The 23,260-nt window shown below is 43.6% G+C and overlaps 2 protein-coding genes across 3 annotated transcripts; one reads left to right on the top strand and one right to left on the bottom strand.

Annotated features, from left to right (window-relative positions):
- pgap2 (post-GPI attachment to proteins 2) lies at positions 1 to 7,488 on the top strand. The gene is made up of 5 exons (XM_058415521.1): positions 1 to 620; positions 1,669 to 1,918; positions 3,055 to 3,161; positions 4,689 to 4,797; positions 7,189 to 7,488. Exons 1-5 carry the CDS (start codon positions 447 to 449, stop codon positions 7,317 to 7,319), a joined length of 771 nt encoding a protein of 256 aa, XP_058271504.1. The 5' UTR covers positions 1 to 446; the 3' UTR covers positions 7,320 to 7,488.
- An 8,130-nt stretch (positions 7,489 to 15,618) lies between these two features.
- Positions 15,619 to 22,440, bottom strand: rhogb (ras homolog family member Gb). 2 transcript variants are annotated; one of them, XM_058415528.1, is made up of 2 exons: positions 22,188 to 22,440; positions 15,619 to 17,917 (listed from the first exon to the last, which is right to left on the bottom strand). In XM_058415528.1, exon 2 carries the CDS (start codon positions 17,869 to 17,871, stop codon positions 17,296 to 17,298), a length of 576 nt encoding a protein of 191 aa, XP_058271511.1. In that variant the 5' UTR covers positions 17,872 to 17,917; positions 22,188 to 22,440; the 3' UTR covers positions 15,619 to 17,295. The 2 variants fall into 2 exon arrangements, with proteins under 2 accessions (XP_058271511.1, XP_058271510.1); XM_058415527.1 differs by having other exon boundaries at positions 15,619 to 17,920; positions 22,188 to 22,434.
- Between the last annotated feature and the right edge of the window lie 820 nt (positions 22,441 to 23,260).

The raw sequence follows: 23,260 nt of genomic DNA, 5'->3' as shown, positions 1-23,260 counted from the left end.
CAACAAAAAAAGTGCAGATTCTCTTTCACGTTATGGTTCTGTCAAAACGCTATCCATACAACGCGAATAACGAAACAAACACACAAAATGTTCGTTAGCTGTTACGATTAGCTTAGCAAAACCGAAGACTTTTATTTTGTATTTACGGTCTACCGGAGGTTAGTATATCGCCATGTACCGCCACCTATTTCGCAGCTTTCCGGTTAGATTAACGCTGAACTAACTCACGGGGATATGATTTATTTGCTTATAAAAGTCTTTTCAGTATCTGTGTAAGTTTCTAATTAGCAACAATGCTATCGTTGTCGAGTAGCTCGCGCGCAAAACACGCTTAATCTGTGGTATGAAATGGAGTTTGAGCTGCCAGTAGTGATTCCTCTGACCTGTTGGTTTAGGAGTTAGGCAGTAGGTTACAGTGTGTGTGTGTGTTAGTTAAAGTGGCCGGGATGCTGCCGCAGGGGCCGTATGGCGGCGGCACTGAGCGAGATAAACCGCTCGTCCGGCTGCCCTTCACTATATTCGCGGTAGTGACCGTGAGTCTGCCTCTCCTCGGCCTCATCACCTGCATCACTCTCTCACTTCTCTATGACTACAACGAAGCCACCTACACTCACTGCCAGGTCTGTACTTCACACACTGTAATCGTGGGCCAATTTACATATTCATGAATGGGCGGAGCTCATTTGCATATAGGAAAATGTCATCTTATGGAGGAATCTACACTGATCAGGAATAACATTAAGACCAATATTGTGTTGGTGCCCTGACCCGTCCTGCACTGTGTATCCTGACACCTTTCTATCAGAACCAGCATTAACTTCTTCAGCAGTTTGAGCAACAGTAGCTCGTCTGTTGGATCGGATCACACGGACCAGCCTTCTCTCCCCACGTGCATCAATGAGCCTTGACTGCCCATGACCCTGTCTCCGGTTCACTACTGTTCCTTCCTTGGACCACTTTTGATAGATACTGACCACTGCAGACCAGGAACACCCCACAAGAGCTGCAGTTTTGGAGATGCTCTGATGCAGTGGTCTAGCCATCACAATTTGGCCCTTTTGGTCAAACTCGCTCAAATCCTTACACTTGTCCATTTTTTCTGCTTCTAACATCAACTCTGAGGACAAAATGTTGACTTGCTGCCTAATATATCCCACCCACTAACAGGTGCCATGATGAGGAGATCATCAGTCTTATTCACTTCACTTCGGTCAGTTCTCATAATGTTATGCCTGATCGGTGTAGTTGTGACTTGATATCAGACGAGAAGTTGATTCAGTGTCACTGTGTCAAAAACCTTTGATTAATATCTGCTACAGCTCTAGTCTAAAAGCTCTACATGAAGTTAAGGTTTACATAAGGTTTAGCTCCCAATTGTACAGCTGTCACCACCAGATCGAAAAGTGCAGGTCAGTTAAAAATACAGTAGTGAGAAGAAAAATATGATTACTTCAAACTCATGTTTTGTTGTTTTGTTTGTTCATGCAATCACTTCCTGTAAAATGCTAAATATATACGTATTGTCAGAGAAAACTTCACCATATTAACAATTCTATGCATGTTTTAAAAAATCTGCTTATGTCCAGCATCTTCCATACACCTCATTGGGTTGGTTGTTCTGGGGGGGGTCTAAAGTAAGGATAATTAATCGTAAATTTTCTTTTCTAGGTCCGAAACTACCTCCCGTCCATCAGCGCAGCCATCAGCCTCACACCGCAGCGCTACATCTGGCGCTTCTGCATCGGCCTGCACTCTGCCCCTCGCTTCCTGATAGCAGCGGCTTACTTCAGCTTTTACAGAAGCCGCTTCGCCAGGCAGATAGTGGAGCAGCTCCTGAGCATCTTCACTCTCCTCTGTGCTCTAAGTGAGAACGCTGGACTGCTGCTGCTGACTTACGTCTCTTCTACCGAAACATACAGTGAGTGGGGTTTGAACACATGTTCTGCAATACATGCCTTATATACATACAACACACACTGGTCAGGTATAACATTATGACCACTGAGAGGTGAAGTGAAGAAGACTGATGATCTCCTCATCATGGCACCTGTTAGTGGGTGGGATATATTAGGCAGCAAGTCAACATTTTGTCCTCAAAGTTGATGTGTTAGAAGCAGGAAAAATGGACAAGTGTTTGACCAAAAGGGCCAAATTGTGATGGCTAGACCACTGGATCAGAGCATCTCCAAAACTGCAGCTCTTGTGGGTGTTCCCAGTCTGCAGTGGTCAGTATCTATCAAAAGTGGTCCAAGGAAGGAACAGTGGTGAACCGGTGACAGGGTCATGGGCGGCCGAGGCTCATCGATGCACGTGGGGAGCAAAGGCTGGCCCGTGTGATCCGATCCAACAGACGAGCTACTGTTGCTCAAATTGCTGAAGAAGTTAATGCTGGTTCTGATATAAAGGGGTCAGAATACACAGTGCATTACAGTTTGTTGCGTATGAGGGCCGGATAGCCGCAGACCGGTCAGGGTGCCCATGCGGACCCCTGTGCACAGCTGAAAGCACCAACAATGGGCACATGAGCATCAGAACTGGACCATGGAGCAATGGAAGAAGGTGGCCTGGTCTGATGAATCACGTTTTCTATTACATCACGTGGATAGCCGGGTGCATGTTGAGGTGTTGACTCCGCCTCCAAATTCCCCAGATCTCAATCCAATCCAGCATCTGTGTGATGTGCTGGACAAACAAGTCCCATCCATGGAGACCCCACCTCACAACTTACAGTACCTAAAGGATCTGCTGCTAACATCTTGGTGCCAGATACCACAGCACACCTTCAGGGATCTAGTGAAGTCCATGCCTGGACAGGTCAGGGCTGTTCTGGCAGCAGCACAATAATAGGCAGGTGGTCATAAAGTTATGACTGATCAGTGTGTGTATGTAGGCACCTTTTGGAAAGTGTAGGTTTTGTAGGTGCAAGTTGAACAGATTCCCTTTGGATTGGTTAATATAATGATTTGGTCATTTTTTTCCCTCATGATGATCATAATTGTTCTTTTGTTGTCATGGTATTATATGAATTTTTTTTTGTTTGTTTTATTATTGTAGATTTTCATAAAAATGGCTTCATCATGTTCATCGCCAGCTCTGGGCTCCACATGCTGTGCACTTGCAGGCTCTGGTATGTGATCACCAGGAACACCTTTAGTAATGAGGTAACACAACTCTCTTCCTCACTTCTCACTGTGTTTGTACTCGAAGGGTCTTTGTCTTTATGAATTTAGACCTCATTCTGTGTACTGTGATGGAAAATCCAGACTGAGATATCTGTCTAATGAACTGACAGAGTGAGGGTTCTAATGTTACTTACTTCCATGTATTCAACAGAATATAATTTCAGTCCTAAAGATAATAATAATAATAATATAATACACTAATATTTCTCTGCAATGTTAGATGATTTCAGGTTATTATAGCATTGCATACTTGAATGATCTAATCTGATTGGTCAGAAGCTTCATTTTCCTTAATTATAGCTATAAATAGAAAGATTATTCTTATTCTGCAGCTGCACTGATTTCTGGTTAAATATTCGTAATTGAAGATTATAGTTCGGTGCGGTCATAAGCTCTTTTGCAGCACATTTGTACGTTGTCTCGATACACACCTTATTTACATGTAAAAGTTTAATAACACACACACGATACCAGTTTACATGAGATATCACTATTAGTATTTAGGAAGAATTATCGCTCAGGGCAGTAAACTTCGTTAGGTACATATTAAACTTGTTCAAAGATCGCTTATGAACCCTGTTCCGGGGGTAAAGCGGCTACAGCGGGCCATCACAAACAAGCCCCTGTTTTTTGACCGGAACTGTTTCATTACACAGGTCAGAGTTCCTCAGATCTTGCCCTGGAGGGCCAATCCACTGCTGAGTTTAGCTCCAACCCTGATCAAACTCCTCTACCTGTGATTTTCTAATAATCCTGAAGACACCGATTAGCGTGCTCAGGTGTGTTTGATTAAGGTTGGAGCTAAACTCTGCAGGGAAGTGGATCTCGTGGGCCAGATTTGAGGATCCCTGATATAAATAGTCTCTAATTTGTTGGCTGTCCAATTGACTCTACATTCTGTGCCACCACCAGAGGGCGCTCTCTTCACATCCTGCCTCACCCTTAGCCATTTGTGTGCCATCGTCGTTGAAAGTTTTCTCTTTATCTGCATCTAATCAGTTTAGTCTGTTGTGTGGGTTTCCTAGCATTTAATTATTGTGGGTTAACCAACTGTGTAAACATTCTCATTTTCTGTTTGTTCACATCACATGCTTAAATCGATCCGTAATGTAGCTCGATCTCTCACGTGCACAGAAAGGAAGTAATAAGCTTTGATATGAAACATATTGTTCTAAATGCTCATAGCTGCTAATAAGGCTTCATATATTACTGGTATCATGTCTTAAAAGGTGCAAGTGCAGCTGTGAACTGGGAGCATATGTGTTGAAGACTGCAGTGGCTCTTTATTTTAAGGCTGTGAAGGTGTGTAATGTGTAGGGGGAAGTGGTTTAGATAGAGTGAAGTGTTGACAGAACATCTCTTTAGATGATTGCACCACATCTAGTTGCAGAGGAGAAGTGGTGAAATGTTCGTTTCATGAAACGTTCTGCCTTTTCTCTCTCTCTCTCTCTCTCTCTCTCTCTCTCTCTCCACTTTTCTCCTCTCGGTCTCTGTCTCTGAAAACAGGAGGTGACATCATACCGCTACAAGGTCCGCCTCTTCCTCTTCAACGTTGTCTTAGCAGCGGCCGCTGGTTACTTCTTCAGGCGCCACAACAAGTATTGTGAATCAGGAAGTGAGTTCGACGTCTTTGCCCCCTTTTCTAGGTGTCACTCGCATGAAGTCTGTTTGTCAAGGCGCAGTGAGATAAGTGCCCTTATAAGGACCGAAGCTCAGCGGCAAATTGGTTCAAGCTTCATGAATGTGATTGTCTGATTGCAGCTGAATGAACATGGGAAGATTTTTAAAGCCCCAGATGATTTCTGTAGTCTGTAACAAATTAGATGTAACTGTAAATGGGTATTCAGGTCAAATTTGCAAACTCCAGCTACATAAAGATTTTGATTAGGAAATACTGTGACTGTTTAATGCTTAACCAGTGATCATTTCGTGCCTGTGTACAGTATTTTCAGGCCAATTGAGGTGGTTTTGTTTCATAGCAAAGCTTCTCGTTTCCACTTTTGACTCTTGCCACGAGCTCTGAACAGATAAGACGCATCTATTTTGAATCTGACGCTGGGAGAGCGTCTACTGTACTGTACTAAGCGACTACTTTTGCCTGTTTAATTACGGGTTTCCTCGTCTCCGTTTGTTCTGAACGAGCGGAACAGGCAGAGTGAGTGAAATGAAAATCATTAAAACTCTTCCCTTTCTCACTGAAGGTCTTTAACCCTGTAGCTGTATCTAGCCTCCAGTGTTCGATACGCTGCCCTCGATCAAGCAGTTTTTTAGAAAACTACCATAGAAGTGCTGGACTGTACTCACATTGTGTCCTACATTATTGGGGTCTGGTTCAGTTCACTGAAACACTTTACTCTGTTTTATCATTCTTCATTGGATGTTTTGAATTGACGTTAAAGAAATAGTTGTGATTTACAAAAGAAATGTACACAATTTTCCAGTCACCCAGCAATATTTGTTTTGGTGATGCTCACTTCCACTACTTGAAGGCATAACATTATGACCAATATTGGTGTCGGTCCCCCTTTTTGCTGCTGAAACAGCCCTGACCCGTCCTGCACTGTGTATTCTGACCCCTTTCTATCAGAACCAGCATTAACTTCAGCAATTTGAGCAACAGTAGCTCGTCTGTTGGATCGGATCACACGGGCCAGCCTTCTCTCCCCATGTGCATCAGTGATCCTGTTAGTGGGTGGGATATATTAGGCAGCAAGTGAACATTTTGTCCTCAAAGTTGATGTTAGAAGCAGGAAAAATGGACAAGCGTAAGGATTTGAGCGAGTTTGACCAAAAGGGCCAAATTGTGATGGCTAGACCACTGGATCAGGGCATCTCCAAAACTGCAGCTCTTGTGCGGTGTTCCTGGTCTGCAGTGGTCAGTATCTATTAAAAGTGGTCCAAGGAAGGAACAGTGGTGAACCGGTGACAGGGTCATGGGCAGCCGAGGCTCACTGATGCACGTGGGGAGAGAAGGCTGGCCCGTGTGATCCGATTCAACAGACGAGCTACTGTTGCTCAGATTGCTGAAGAAGTTAATGCTGGTTCTGATATAAAGGGGTCAGAATACACAGAGCAGGACGGGTCAGGGCTGTTTTGGCTGCGAAAAGGGGGGCCGACACAATGTTAGGCAGGTGGTCATAATGTTATGCTTGTTATGTTATGCCCCCCCAAAAAAAGCACGGAGCTAGTTAGTTCAGCATTATTTTTTAACACGTCGTCATTTAATAAGTGAAAACATGAGGAGGTATGCTGTAATGAAGGGGAAAAAAATATCAATACACAGATGAGTCACTGTTACCACCCCAGAGGTGATGATTTTCCTACAATAACAGTAAGTCCCAAAGTCTAATAACACCACTGTGTACTGCAGTGGTTAAAAAAAATTCTCATCATTTATGCTAAAATTTATTATTGAGGGTTTTTTTTGTGGAACATATTAGTAGCTATAAGCAGTCATTCCATCACCAGCTTCTTTTCTTCTCTTCTTTCTGGTTAATAAGCCTAAAAAATACAGCTGTGAAACTGGAAACTTTTATAGCATGTGGCCGACGCCTTCACCCAGAGCGGCTTGTATTTATCTCCTTTATACAGCTAAGCAGTTTGAGGGTTAAGGGCCTTGCTCAAAAGCTCAGCAGTTGCAGCTTCAGTGAGCCTAGGATTCAAACTCTTAACCTTTCAATCAGTCATCCAACGCCTTAACCGCTGAGCTATCACTTCCCTTCCTTCCTCTGTGCTGAAGATTTCCTTCATCAGAAAATCTACTGACTTACAAATCAAACCGTAAATGTTTCCCCATAGACAGTCGAAGGTTCTGTGTTTTTTCTTTGCAAAATAATAACACGTTTTAATCATTTTTTAAGCGTAGATTATACAAGTCTCTGTTACTATACAAATGATAACATATTAGAACAAGTGCATCGGTTTAAAGCTGTGATTCGAGTGATGGCCAGCACGCCGGTCAGAGCAGTCCCACTTCAACGGAGTCTGTGTTTCCTTCTTTTCCTAGTTTACACCTTCTTTGCTCTGTGTGAGTACCTGGTAGTGATCTCCAACATGGCCTTCCATATGACAGCCTACTGGGACTTTGGAAGTAAAGCGGTGATGGTGGCAGTGCCGGTGGAGAGCAAACACATCTGACTGTTGGATAACACACACGAACACGGAACCACACGAACACGGAACCAATTGTGTGTCTTCATTCAGTGAACCATTATTCTTGTGCTGATGTGAGAGAGAGAGTGGGTGAGTGAGTGGATGGGTGAGTGAGTGAGTGGATGGGTGGGTGAGTGAGTGGATGGGTGAGTGAGTGGATGGGTGGGTGAGTGAGTGAGTGGATGGGTGGGTGAGTGAGTGAGTGGATGGGTGGGTGAGTGAGTGAGTGGATGGGTGGGTGAGTGAGTGAGTGGATGGGTGGGTGAGTGAGTGAGTGGATGGGTGGGTGAGTGAGTGGATGGGTGGGTGAGTGAGTGAGTGGATGGGTGGGTGAGTGAGTGGATGGGTGAGTGAGTGAGTGAGTGGATGGGTGAGTGAGTGAGTGGATGGGTGAGTGAGTGAGTGAGTGGATGGGTGGGTGAGTGAGTGGATGGGTGAGTGAGTGAGTGGATGGGTGAGTGAGGGGGTGGGTGGGTGGGTGAGTGGGTGGGTGGGGGAGTGAGTGGTTGGGGGAGTGAGTGAGTGGATGGGTGGGTGAGTGAGTGGATGGGTGAGTGAGTGAGTGTATGGGTGAGTGAGTGAGTGTATGGGTGAGTGAGTGAGTGGATGGGTGAGTGAGTGGATGGGTGGGTGAGTGAGTGGATGGGTGGGTGAGTGAGTGGATGGGTGGGTGAGTGAGTGGATGGGTGGGTGAGTGAGTGGATGGGTGAGTGAGTGAGTGAGTGGATGGGTGGGTGAGTGGATGGGTGGGTGAGTGAGTGGATGGGTGGGTGAGTGAGTGGATGGGTGGGTGAGTGAGTGGATGGGTGAGTGAGTGAGTGGATGGGTGGGTGAGTGAGTGGATGGGTGGGTGAGTGAGTGGATGGGTGAGTGAGTGAGTGGATGGGTGAGTGAGTGAGTGAGTGGATGGGTGGGTGAGTGAGTGGATGGGTGAGTGAGTGAGTGGATGGGTGAGTGAGTGGATGGGTGAGTGAGTGAGTGGATGGGTGGGTGAGTGAGTGGATGGGTGAGTGAGTGAGTGGATGGGTGGGTGAGTGAGTGGATGGGTGAGTGAGTGAGTGGATGGGTGGGTGAGTGGATGGGTGGGTGAGTGAGTGGATGGGTGGGTGAGTGAGTGGATGGGTGGGTGAGTGAGTGGATGGGTGAGTGAGTGAGTGGATGGGTGAGTGAGTGGATGGGTGAGTGAGTGAGTGGATGGGTGGGTGAGTGAGTGGTTGGGTGAGTGAGTGAGTGGATGGGTGGGTGAGTGAGTGGATGGGTGAGTGAGTGAGTGTATGGGTGAGTGAGTGAGTGTATGGGTGAGTGAGTGAGTGGATGGGTGAGTGAGTGGATGGGTGGGTGAGTGAGTGGATGGGTGGGTGAGTGAGTGGATGGGTGGGTGAGTGAGTGGATGGGTGAGTGAGTGAGTGAGTGGATGGGTGGGTGAGTGGATGGGTGGGTGAGTGAGTGGATGGGTGGGTGAGTGAGTGGATGGGTGAGTGAGTGAGTGGATGGGTGGGTGAGTGAGTGGATGGGTGGGTGAGTGAGTGGATGGGTGAGTGAGTGAGTGGATGGGTGAGTGAGTGAGTGAGTGGATGGGTGGGTGAGTGAGTGGATGGGTGAGTGAGTGAGTGGATGGGTGAGTGAGTGGATGGGTGAGTGAGTGAGTGGATGGGTGGGTGAGTGAGTGGATGGGTGAGTGAGTGAGTGGATGGGTGGGTGAGTGAGTGGATGGGTGAGTGAGTGAGTGAGTGGATGGGTGAGTGAGTGAGTGTATGGGTGAGTGAGTGAGTGGATGGGTGAGTGAGTGGATGGGTGGGTGAGTGAGTGGATGGGTGGGTGAGTGAGTGGATGGGTGGGTGAGTGAGTGGATGGGTGAGTGAGTGAGTGAGTGGATGGGTGGGTGAGTGGATGGGTGGGTGAGTGAGTGGATGGGTGGGTGAGTGAGTGGATGGGTGGGTGAGTGAGTGGATGGGTGAGTGAGTGAGTGGATGGGTGGGTGAGTGAGTGGATGGGTGAGTGAGTGAGTGGATGGGTGGGTGAGTGAGTGAGTGGGTGGGTGAGTGAGTGGATGGGTGGGTGAGTGAGTGGATGGGTGAGTGAGTGAGTGGATGGGTGGGTGAGTGAGTGGATGGGTGGGTGAGTGAGTGGATGAGTGAGTGAGTGGATGGGTGGGTGAGTGAGTGAGTGGGTGGGTGAGTGAGTGGATGGGTGGGTGAGTGAGTGGATGGGTGAGTGAGTGAGTGGATGGGTGGGTGAGTGAGTGGATGGGTGAGTGAGTGAGTGGATGGGTGGGTGAGTGAGTGGATGGGTGGGTGAGTGAGTGGATGGGTGAGTGAGTGAGTGGATGGGTGGGTGAGTGAGTGGATGGGTGAGTGAGTGAGTGAGTGGATGGGTGAGTGAGTGAGTGGATGGGTGGGTGAGTGAGTGGATGGGTGAGTGAGTGAGTGGGCGAGTGGGTGGGTGAGTGAGTGGGCGAGTGGGTGGGTGAGTTTGGGCGGGCAGACAGGCGTTTGCACACGTGTGCATGCCATTTTTAATGTTTAAAACTTTCCCAAACAGATAAAATGTTTAATTGTTTTTAATTGTACTGTGTTTACAAAGTTTTTGTGATTATTTTGCACAAATTTCTAAATGTTATAACTTGAGAGATTTAAAAATCTTAAAAAAAAAAGTGTCACTCAAGTCACTGTCTGAAATTACACGGGTAATCATTATAAAGTTTATAATAATAATAATAATAATAATAATAATAATAATAATAATCTCATTATCATCACTATCTGCTTTATGTCATCAGTGAGAAGAATTGAAACTTTCTGGAGTGTATTTTATATTTTGGAAAATATCTCAGGTCTGATTGAATGATCTATTAAGGATCTGATCTTTACACTTATGTCATGAGCAAGAGATGATACTGACCTCAACCGTCCAGTGCACCTGAGTACCGAAGTCAGGTTTATTACCCCCGGCTGCTGACGGCGTTTAACGGAAAACTGAAGATCACATCACAGTCTGTTAATAAAGCCTCATGAGACATGAAGTTTACTACACAATGCTAAGCTGGAAGCTTTGAGCTTCTATTACTCCTTTACGATGTCACTCCAGTCACAAGTACGTGTTGTTTTAAACACCAAACATGTCGAAGACCTTTTTTAAACAGTGACCACAGAGTTGTGTGTTTCCAGTATTAGAATCAGTGACATAAGACAGTGTGATGTGTAATTCCGGGTACGAAGAGATTTTAATCATTGGCCAGGTTTATTTAAAAGGCTTGTCAGGAATTTAGGTTTTCAGAAAGCATCACTCTTTTGTACCTTTTAATAAAGCACTGTAAACAGAAAGTATTGAAATGAGTGTAGAACATAAGGCCAGTTCATCAGGTAGATTTGTTGATATCTTCTTCTCATGTTGGCTATTATTGTTTGCTTTTATCATTTATTTATCAGTGACACTAATTCTGTGGTTCATTCAACGGCGGGTGAATTCCAGCAGCCGAATGATATTAATACACTGCATGGTTGTTGGTGGCGGTACAGTGGCTTAGTGGTTAGCATGTTCGCCTCACACCTCCAGTGTCCTGGGTTTGAGTCTTGCTCCCGCTCACTGTGTGCGTGAGTGAATGAGTGTGTGTGCCCTGCAATGGGTTGGCAACTCTGTCCAGGGTGTATCCTGCCTTGATGCCCGATGACTCCTGAGATAGGCACAGGCTCCCCGTGACCCGAGTATAGATTGGATAAGCGGTACAGACAATGAAATGAATGGTTGTTGGTGTCAGATGGGTTATAGGACCCATCATCATCAGAAGTACAGTAATTCATCCATCCATTTTCTATACCCGCTTTATCACTGGGGTCTGCTGGAGACTATCCCAGCACACATTGGGTGAAAGGCAGGGGTACACCCTGGACAGGTCACCAGTCCATCACAGGGCTACACATATAGACAGACAACCACACACACACACACACTCCTATGGGCAATTTAGAATTACCAATCAACCTAATGTACATGTTTTTGGACTGTGGGAGGAAACCAGAGTAAAGAACATGCAAACTCCACACAGAAAGGCCCCTGCCTGTTCAAACCTGGTATTCGAACCCAGGATCTTCTTGTTGTGAGGCAATAGTGCAAACCACTAAGCCCCTCACAGTAATTCATTCCTGGTCTAATAGTTCGCTGGAAATGGTTTTATTACATGAATATCCACGAAGCAGGCATAACAGAGCATGTAAACAAATGAATGGAGCTGCTGGGACAAAGCCCAGGCCTGTTATCACCTGCCAAACAAATGGAAGGGCAGAGATCTCATTTTACTGGCAAATGATCACGGCAAGACACACTGAGGGCTATAATACCAGAGAAAGATTCTATTTCTATCCTAGTGATGGAATTTCTGATGTATGTGCTAGTGACATCACCGAGTTGGTCAGTGTGTATATTCAGCTGATGTGAAAGGGTGAAAGAGAGAGAGAGAGAGAGAGAGAGAGTAGGGAAGGTCCATTGTGGAGATGATGTATGCTGCTGTCTTCAATTTTTCAGTCAGTGATAGAGATAGGGAAATGGTTCGGTCGCCGCTCTATTTAAATATGTCGACGCAGAGCCGCTTCCTCTTTTCAGTCTGCACACTCATCTCAGGCAGAAAGCTGTCACTGCGTGACTCAGTGGGTACAGTGTGGTTCAAAGTCATGTGTGAACAAACAAATAAATGAAATCTCTACTTTATTCTCTACTGCACACAGCTCTCCGAAACCGAAACCCTAACCTTAAGCTTTTTAATTATTATATTTTTTTAAAGCATGCACAAGATGAGAGAGAAAAATGGACCTGAAAAGATCTATTGATATGTTAACTGTAATCACTGAGATTATTTTGGGGATAAATTCACACTCACGCCTGTGCTCACGTCGTGTCTGTTGGTTAAATAAAGTCATGTTGTACTTTTTAAGCTATTGATACTGTTCTATTGTTACGGAACATCCCTGAGAAGTTGGTTCTGGTTGTGACTTGTGTCGTAAACCTGCTGTTCATTTTATAAACCAACCTCTGCTTCTTTTCTTTATTTCTCTCTCTCTCTCTCTCTCTCTTAAAATAAATAGGACATCAGATGATGTTACAGATCAAAGTTTTCTGATCAACAGCTTTATCTCCAGCGTTACAAACCACTGACACTGGAGACTCCTTCCCGTTTAAAAATTAAATGTCTTTCAAGTCATAAAAGTTCTTTTCATGAGCTGTTCTAGTACACCATAATAGTGAGAGTAAGAGTGTACACCATAATAGTCCCTGTGTAGGTTGTTGTGTGTGTGTGTGTATGACTGTGCAATGGCTTTTGTACAATTTAACTGTTTCTCTGATGTAATATTAAAAGTTCAGCTTGAGTCACACACTCCTTCACTCGAGAAAACTAAGAAATAAGTTTCTTCATCATTACCTTTAAACCCTAACAAGTACAACTGGCTGAGATTTCCAAAAAACCCCATAACGAGTCATTTTAAACCTCGTCGTTTCAGTGGGGTGTAAATGAACGACTGAAAACTTGAAGCAAATGTAATTATTATTATTATTTTTTTTAAAATTGTTGTAAATAAGATCATTACTTCGTTTGAGTCGAATTGGCTTTTGTTTATCAGAATTTATTTATTTAACATATTGTATGTGTGAATGGGTGTGTGCATGAACCTTGCATGTTCTTCCGTTCTCACTTGGTTCTCTGGTTTCCCCTCCTAGTGCAAAGATGTACCGTAGCATCTCTAAGCAGTCTGTAGTGTTTGAATGGGTGTGTGTGCATGTAGCTTGCATTTTCTCCCTGTGCTCTGTGTGTATGTGTGTGTGTGTGTATGTAAAGCTTGCATGTTCTTCCGTTCTCACTGGGTTCTCTGGTTTCCTCTCCTAGTCCATACTTTTGCATGTCTAAGTAGTTTGTAGTGTGTGTGTGTGTAGCTTGCATGTCCACACCATGCTCTGGGTTTCCTCTCTCAGTCCAAAACCATACTGTGGCATCTCTAAGTAGTCTGTAGTGTGTGAATAGGTGTGTGTGTGTTTGTGTGTGTGTGATCCCTCCCCCCATCCTGACTGTGTTCTACAGAGGGACCATCGAGAGCGTCCTGAGCAGCTGCATCACTGCCTGGTTTGGGAACTGCACCGTCTCAGATCGCAAGGCCCTTCAGCGGATAGTGAGGACAGCTGAGAAGATCATTGGAGTCTCTCTCCCCTCTATCACAGACATTTACACCGCACGCTGCATCCGCAAAGCCATCAGCATTGTGGCTGACCCCACACACCCCTCACACACATTCTTACACACCCCTCACACACACTCTTCACCCTCCTGCCATCTGGAAAGAGGTACCGGAGCATTCGGGCCCTCACAACCAGACTGTGTAACAGTTTCTTTCCTCAAGCCATTAGGCTCCTCAACACCCGGGACTGAACTGTTCTACACTCTCACACACACACACACACACACACACTCTCACTCAGGACTGAACTGTTCTACACTCTCTCTCTCACACACACACTCTCACTCAGGACTGAACTGTATACTAACTCTCTGTCTCTCACACACAGATACACACACTCTCTTGACTGTGTGGACGCACACACACACACATAATTTATATTGTTCATTACTTACTGCACTACCTCTACCTGTCATCCGCTGCTATAGTCATATTTATGTTTATTCTATTTGCACTACCTCAACCGCTGCTGTGTATTTTTGCACAATATTTTTGCACAATACTTTTTTTCTACATCATTTCACTTTATCTATTTTATTTCACTTACATTCCAGTACACATTCTTTTATTTCCTTTCAGCGCTAAGTGTCCTGTGTTCTTTTGTGTTGTCTTTATTGTATTTATTGTCTTTTTTGCACTGTCTTGTCTATGCTCTGTTTGCACCTAGCTGCACACTGTGCACTTTACGTGGCTAAGACAAACTTCTGTCCTAGCTCTGTGGTGTTGTTTGTTGTTTTGTATTGAACTTGTTGTTGTATGTTTATGTAGCACCAGGTCCTGGAGAAACGTTGTTTCATTTCACTATGTACTGCGCCAGCTGTATGTGGTTGAAATGACAATAAAAGCTTCTTGAATCTTGAATCTTGATTGTGGCTTGCGATGGACTGGCACCCTGTCCAAAGTGTCTCCCACCTCATTGCCACATGTCTCCTGGGAAAATTGTGGTATGAGTATATTAAAAAAAAAAACGGACGTCTGGATATCTGTCCACAGTATTTCAAAAAATAAAAGACATCATCAGGACTAACATTTGTAGGTAGAGACTGCTTTAATTTTACAAAAACTTGTGGCATGGAAGCTGTGTTTTATTTGCATGAAACAAATACATCATTAGGAATTTTTTAGGAAAATAAATTACAAACGGTTTCCGTATGGCCGGGTTTAAAGAATGTAATGCCGAGCCTCTGACCTAGTACAATTTGGTGTAATAAGATTACAGACGCAGGGGGAATGAGGAGGGGGGAGTGGTGAAGAGCTGACGGAGGCTGACGGAGGGGGAAGTGTGCAGAAACATACACCCTTTTCCCATCTCTACTGTTTCCAGGAGGAAGATAACTTCCCGTCCAAGGCTTTTCGTATCCACCACACAGTGACCCTGAGCTCTGTCCTGCACCTAGGCCCTCTGTTCATCATACAGAAAAATCAATCAATTTGATTTCTTAGCAAGATTATTCAGTGTTTCACTGTTTTTTTTTCCCACCCCAATTTGGATTTATATATATATATCAGTTCTGAATGACAAAAGTTTCAACATAACAATTGGATATTATAAACAGGTTTCTCTATAGAATTCAGCTTGTTGCTGTTGAATTGAATCCCTTCCCCTTTACCTAGCAGATAAACACGGTACCTTAATAAACACCACAATGGCATGTTTTAAGAAAGAAAAAGCGAGACATATGTGTAAAAAGTGACAAACAAAATCTCAGTAAGGTTGTTTAGCGAACGCATTTGAGCAGTAATGCTGTCTCAGCTCGCGGAGACTAAAACTCAGAGCTTTGAACCGTGAGCAGTCGTCCTGATCCAATACTCAGCTTTTAATCAAGCCAATTTAAAGCCTCCAAGGCACCCGAGACAGATGTTGGGCCTGATGTTGGCTGATTCGGAGTGTCTATAATGAACGTACACAGAAACTGAAGATGTACAACAAGCGGTCACTTGATGTGGTGTTCAGGGGATTGTCAGGATTGGGAGGAAACTGCGTATGAGTTCTAGCTTTAAGACTTGCTGACTCATTTCTACGTCCCTCGGCACTCGTGGGAAATGAAAAGCCTCTGATTAACTCCTAGTATGTTTGTGTTACAAGGTGCTGGGTTATTTTGAGATTGAGAAACTGTACTGGCGGAAATCTGGGTTTCCGGGTTATTAATCATCTGGCCAAATGTTTTCATGTTTTTATATTTATGAGTTCTGTTCTGTAGGGTTTTCCTTACATTTTCAATGCATAACTGCTCATAGTGTGATTTTAATAAACGTCCATAGAATTCAAGACAGAAAAACATTGCTAGCTGATTCCTGATTCCTCAAGTCCTGCAAGTGACAGCTTTTCTAATATCGAGCCGCTTCCCACCGAAGCCCCACCCTGTCCTGCTGGGAAACGGTAAACGAGAATGGAGTGTGAGGTCAGCTGGAGCCTTTGCTTCCTGATTAGACTGCCCAGATGCCTGTTTCCCCCCAATCAAATCGAAGTCATGGGGAAGTAGTGTGGTGGAGGCATGACTGAGGTTTCCCTGCACTGAATGGTCTGCAGCTGCTGATGCAGACGCTCTCTCTCTCTCTGCACTTACAACTCAGTGAGCTACAATCCTGTAGTCCAACAAGCACCTTAAAGACATTGAAAAGCTTTAGAATAACCTGGAAGATCAAGCCCCTGATTGTACACAAGCATTAACTGCATAGATATCAATAGTACTCTTAATTATACACGCATCACTTCATTAATTAATCAAATTCACACAATTTTCCCTTTTACTTCAAATGCAGTCCATCATCCGAGACGTCCTAATACATTATTTAAATAAGTATTAGATGTCTATTTCACTCTGAGATTTTATTTATTTATTTATTTATTTTTTAGTAGGGTATGATGTTGGATCCTCATTTCTGATTGGTCAGAATGTGCTGTTTAAATTTTGTTTATATTTATAGGCGTGTTTATTTTCCATAAGGTTTATATTCATTCTCTTACTTATAACCATATATTAATAACTTAATAACTCTCAGTTAAAGGCATTACGATTTAAACTATTCATAACTAACAGTTTTATTCAGTACAGTTAGAGCTGTAGATAATAAACATATTTAGTACATTAGTATACCTAATAGTATATTCCTTTTATTTACATAATTGTTGCGCGGATTTAGCAATATTACAGATTTATGTGTTCTTTGTGCTATGATTTTACTTTTGTCTATCAAATATCATATCTTTGCTGTGAATATACAATCATTACACCACTGTTCAGCTCACAAGTGGCATGAGGGTAACAGAAATGGACTTCCAGGACTTTTGTTACTGCACTTGTGTTGAAGGGAAAAGTGTGTAAATTTCTTTAGACTGAGCCATAAACCTTTCATGAGGTCATAAAATCCACAATCGTGTATCCTCCATGCTCCAAAATACCATTACGTGATTAAGAATATAAAATAAGAATATAGAAAATATACATATATATATATATATATATATATATGTATATGTATATTTTATGTGCTTTAGAATTTCCTGGACTCTTGACTGCCATACATGTTCCCTGTGTGTTTTTTTGCTGTGTTTGTCTGAGTGTACAGTATTAAAGACTGATTATTTTCACAGCCTGTAAAGAATGAACACCCACCGACTCCTGACTCCTCCTGCAATCCCTTTCCAAAAACAAAACGAAAAACGATTCTCTTCATACATTTCTTATTATTATATTAACATGGAATTTCTATAAGCATATTTCTCAGGTCTTGGGTTTTCAGAGAAGCACACAGGGTCTTTTGGGCGAAGCGGGCTGAGGGTTGAGGAAAGCGCGAACAGCCTCGGCAAACACGTCCTTGATGCCGTCCTGGCTGAGCGCCGAGCACTCCATGTACTTGACGGCGTGGATTTGGCGGGCGAGCACTTGGCCCTGCTGCGGCGTTATGGGAGCCTGATTCTGATCCTTCAGCTTCTTCTGCACCTCCGGGTCGTTACGCAGGTCACTCTTGGTGCCCACGAGGAGGATGGGAACGTTGGGGCAGTGGTGCGTTACCTCGGGATGCCACTTGTGCTTGACGTTTTCGTAGGACGGTGGGCTGGAGATGGAGAAGCAGATGACGAAGACGTTGGTCTGGGGGTAGGAGAGCGTGCGCAGACGGTCGTATTCCTCTTGTCCTGCCGTGTCCCACAGGTTGAGGCTGATGGTCCGGCCGTCCACGCTCACTTGGGAGCTGTAGTTGTCGAAAACGGTGGGGATGTACTCTTTGGGAAAGGCGCCAGTGGTGTAAGAGATGAGCAGACAGGTTTTCCCCACTGCACCATCTCCCACAACCACACACTTGATGCTCTGCATGCTGGAAGGATGGAGCACTCAGATCTACCGGATCCACTTCAGCAATCTCCTGAGAAAGACACACATGACATATAACCAAGAGCATTCCACCATGAATGAGAACAGAGAAGATGAGGAAGTGGTTAATGGTTTGAACTGAGGGAAATGAGCCTAAAAGCTGCCTATCTTCATCTATGGTTCATATATGATGGGGGATGATTGCAATATGATTTCCCTTTTCTGAGAAAGGAAACCTAAAACTTTTGATATATATTTAGTGGGAGCCTAGTGCCAGCTGTTGATCTCAGGCCATAAACTGTGGCTATGTATCACATAATATCACTCAGAACTGCAAATAAGGATGTGAGGCTGAGACCTGACATGAGAGAGAGTCTCAATAAAGCTCTTCATATCTATGTTTACTTTAAACAAACACTGACTGTGACGGTAAAGTACCTGCACAAAGTTTTTCAGCTCTGGATGAGGCATTTGTTGAAGGAAGAAGTCAAAAATATCTTTTGCATAAATTATTGCTATGAGGCAACCAATCATTTATGCAAAACATTACAAGAATTTATGACCTCTGTCCTCTCGTTATAAGGGTTCACTGTGGTGCTCCATTGAACGGCCTTCAGCTATTTCAACTGAAATGGATTAATATCGGTCCTAAATAACGTATGTGTTCAAATACTCAATATGAAAACAATCACCATAACCAATCCAATTTGGAGAATTTTTACTAAATGTCTTTGTTATTAGAAAATATTTATTGATACCATCACCACCCTGAAATTGATTACTGCACCTATTTAAGCATGGTTTCTCATCATATACCTCAGCGATTTGCCTACGATTACATTTTTAAGAAATTTAATGTGCATATTAACCCATGTATGGTTATATGTGAAGGTGTAGAACATCCACAAACAGAAACACAATAATACATTTTTTTACTTGTTATAAAACAACTATAAAGTCGCTGAATGGTTTCCACACCAACCTCACGTTTATACAACAAAAATCACAGCTTGTCATGTTCAAGTGCGACCTCAAAGCCCTCAATTTTTCCTTGTTGACTTTTCCATGTTGGAAAAGCTTACAGACTGTAACAAAGCACTGGTACTGGAGACTCCTTCCAAAAATGCTACATAAACAGCATGTGGCAGACGACCGTATCCAGAGATAAACACCTGAGCAATTAGAGGTTAAGGGCCTTGCTTAGGGGCCCAGCAGTAGCTGATTGGTGGACCTGGGATTCAAACACACAACCTTCTGAGCAGTAGTCCAGTGATTTAACCACTAATAGGAGCTTAGGATTTCCCTCACAGACAGAAGTTCTAGAAAAATAATCAAGACCTTCTGACCAATCAGATTTGTGCAGCATTGCGTGACGCTTCCTGTAAGTGCCTCAGGGAAAACCTTGTAGCTCAGACCTCTGATGAATCTGACAAGCTCTACTCGTCTGTGTGTTTTATAAAGGGAGTGATTTCTAAAGCCATTATCTTTTCTCTTACTTCACTATTCACGTTTCTTGCCAAACCTTGGCGTATGCTGTGAAGAATCCACGATCATTCGGCGTTACATTGACCTAAAAGCTGACACGAACGCTCGAGAGGTCAGAACAAAATCCCTCAGTGTTTTTCACAGTTTTCTTTTTTTCCCCTTTTACTCTTTTAGAGTCCAGCAGATAATTTAACACAGGATAATGAAGCAAGACCGTCTCTGCCCAATCTCCAGGGATGGGGGTGGGGGGGTGGGGGGGGTTGGTCAGAGAACAATTTTGAGCCCTGCCCATTCTGCTTCAAGGCGTTAACTAGTGACTTAGTGAAAGTGTCCCTCTGTCTGAGACACATTTAGGCTACATGTTTTAAATACAGATTGCAAATGCGATCAATTCACAACAATTACAACTTCCCACTTTGGATTTTTTAGTAGTTTTAAGACCTTCAACGTCATTTTGCTGAATGAAAAAAAGAAGAAAATAGTTGTGATCAATTTGGGGACAGTTTCGTCGATAAGCAACAGGAAACGTTAGCGATGGTGTCAGAATTGAGACAATACCTGCTTAGAAAATGTGCTGCAACACTGCTAGTTATCAAGATCTCTAAATGAGAAAAGTCTCAGTGTGTGTCTTTCAGACGTGTCAAACTCAGTGTGTGTCTTTCAGACGTGTCAAACTCAGTGTGTGTCTTTCAGACGTGTCAAACACCAGTCTGTGTTTTCTGGGTGTGTTAAATTTAGCTGGTCTTTTTGGATGTCTTGGTCTCTGCATTTAACTTCTTTTTTTTTTTGGCTGAAATTAAAGAAAAGAGAACTAAATCCAGCTGAGATTGGCTGGGAAAAGAAAAAAAAGAAAGAGAAAAAAGTGGAAGTATCTGGTTAAATATGTAATATACTCTCAGTTCTTCACAAAACCGGCTTGCTGAGTTTGCATGAATGGTTTATGGAACTGGTATCAGCTGATATGTTTCAGACCCTCTGGGTGAAGGTACTGTATGCATGAGCTTAAAAACCTCAAATTCATTATATATTGCATTATATACACATCTGAGGCGTAACACAACCGATTACTCACTTAATAAACTGACTATGACAACCGATTACGTCAGAGTTTCCTTGCTTAACCCTAAAACGAACTATCAGGTGTACAAATAGTTTATTACGACAGGGTTACGTTCGTAGTCTCGCAAAACTGACCCATGTCACACGGCTCTGCTTTCAGTTATTCTGCCTCTTCTTTTTTTTTTTTGCTGTAATTTCTGAATTTTTAAGGTTAAGGCAGGGCATACGGTAAGAGGAACGATTAATAAGGAACTCTCACTTAGTATGAGAAGCGAGGTATTGCAAACTGCTGAGCAAAGAATCTTCTTTTACAAAACGTCCGCTTTACAGAAGAAGGAGGAAGGTTCGGCCAATCGGATGGCGGCCGGACGTGTGGCAGGTGGTGGGGTCAAGCAAACGACTGTTAGTGTTAAAACATATTTGCATAATTGATATGCTGCAGATCACGGAAGTAAATGTGTGCAGATGAATGGACTTTGCAAAACTGACACACACCCACACACACTGTTACAGCTTATAGGATGAGGATGTACACACAGTTCCACTTTTCCCAAAGCAAAAGCCACAATCGTCTATCTCTTTCTCTTTTCTTGCAGCATTTTTTTTCTGTCCATTTGACCCAGAACTTGCTAACCTTACTAAACTCATCACAAAATAAAGGAGGGACATGAGATACAAAACATAATGCATTTTTATAGTTTTGATCCAAACTGTACTTTTTCTTTATCTGTAACTTTATGACCTATCTTTACGAAATACATCATACTTTTAAAAACCATTTAAAATATCAGTGTTGTAATCTTTACACGCTGACTAAAGCTACACCCCATGCCCCTTCTCAGGTAAAATATATACACACTATGGGTGCAAAAGAAGCACCTTCTGGGGTATCATCCAAACAACAATGTAAAAGTACAGCGGCACTTTTATTTCTCAGAGTTGAACTGTGTTTGGTAGCTGATCTACTTAAAAGAGTGGATTTTTTTTATAAAAGCCCATGCATTTGATATGACCTGTTTTGGTGTCCCGGGTTCCAGACCATTCACTGAGATGTTTTTGCGCCCCCCCCCCCCACCCCGTCAATCATACCATTTCTTGCTTCTTATCTTCCACAACACTGTGACACGTAGACCTTACCCTTCCAATGTTTTGAGTTAAACCTTTATATGCATCTTTCTAGGTTCAAAAGGTTAACACTTTCAGAAAATTAGGAACAGAAATGTACTGCATCACTAAACACATTTATTGTACCTTTGCTTTTTATTTTATTTATTTATTTATTTTACCTGGTAAGGTGCAGCTGTTAGAGTAGAAGGTTTAAAACGATCCTTAAGTTCCAGTTATGTGCATGCATTCTGTTTTCTAAAGATACACACTGTCCCGTTTTGATGGTAACTCCACTGACATGGTATTGTAGTTTAATACCCTTTTTCTTCGGACAGTGTAGAGGTCATTAAAGCATGGGAGTGGCACCTGGTTCTCTACAGACTGAACATGAACTCGAGACTTGAGAAGGATCAAAACAATTCGACATGATGTATTTCAATTACAACCGACTGGAGTGAATCTATGTAAGGTCAGCGCGCGCCTGTCCTCCTAGTCCAGCAAGCGGACTGCCCGAAGAAAACGCCCGGAGTAAAGCGAGAGAGAGAGAGAGAGAGAGAGAGAGAAGAAACAAGCTCGGACGTTACCGACAAGCTGTCACACTTACCATCCGCAGCCCAGTGAAAACATTTACATGGGACAGTTGTGTGTAAGTGAAGAAGGCGTCTTACCGAACATACTCCGCTTTAGGTTCGTCAATCCCAGCGCGAGCCGCGGGGTCCGTCTGCAAAGGCACGCGCACTCCGCTGTGGCTCTCAGAGCTACTTTATTGAAGTATGTAGGAAGTGCGCGCGCTCCGAACAGAGGAAGTATGGCTTAACGGCATATTTGAGGAAGTTTGCTGAAGTGAGGCCATGAAAATGTGCATGTGGGCGTAAAAAATATAGGTTCTGTACAGGGAATTCCCGCAGTGTGCAGTCTGGCCTACTGTCATCACTTTTTTTTTTTATTAAGTTACTGCTCTGGGTTTTCTCAGATTTCACTCCTACTCACTAAGCGATGGAGGCTTTTTTTTTTTTGGCTTTCCCGTCATCCAACTTTGCATAAATTCCAGTTTTGGGTTCCTACTGACAAATATGGTTTTAAAGAGACAGTCGGATCAATAATGTCAAATGGGCACTGCTTTAAGAGTGAGGAAGGGCTGAGATTCCATTAATCTACTGGGTCAAGGGCTTTAAGTAAAGTCACCAAAAAGGTTTAAATAATTAGTGAGAGAGAGAGAGAGAGAGAGAGAGAGAGAGAATAGAGAGAGAGAGGGAGAAAGACAGACATAGGGAGGAAGAGAGAGATAAAGAGACAAAGAGAGAGGGAAGGAGGGAGAGAGAGAGAGGGAGGGAGGGAGAAAGACATAGGGAAGGAGGGAGAGAGACAGACAGGGAGGGAGAGAGAGAGAGAGACAAAGAGAGAGGGAGAGAGGGAGACAGACAGGGAGAGAGACAGAGAGATAAAGAGACAAAGAGAGAGGGAGGGAGGGAGACAGACAGGGAGAGAGAGAGAGATAAAAAGACAAAGAGAGAGGGAGGGAGGGAGGGAGAGAGACAGACAGGGAGGGAGAGAGAGAGAGAGATAAAGAGACAAAGAGAGAGGGAAGGAGGGAGAGACAGGGAGAGAGAGAGGGAGATGAAGGGAGGGAGAGACAGAGAGAGGGAGGGGAGAGGGAGGGAGGGGGAGAGATGGAGAGACAGAGGGAGGGAGAGAGAGTCATTGATGGTGTTCAACAGTCACATTTAAATTGCATTAATTA

The sequence above is a fragment of the Hemibagrus wyckioides genome, linkage group LG18, assembly GCF_019097595.1.
Source record: "Hemibagrus wyckioides isolate EC202008001 linkage group LG18, SWU_Hwy_1.0, whole genome shotgun sequence".
Lineage (NCBI taxonomy): Eukaryota > Metazoa > Chordata > Actinopteri > Siluriformes > Bagridae > Hemibagrus > Hemibagrus wyckioides.
This window is presented reverse-complemented; position numbering and strand designations above follow the sequence as displayed.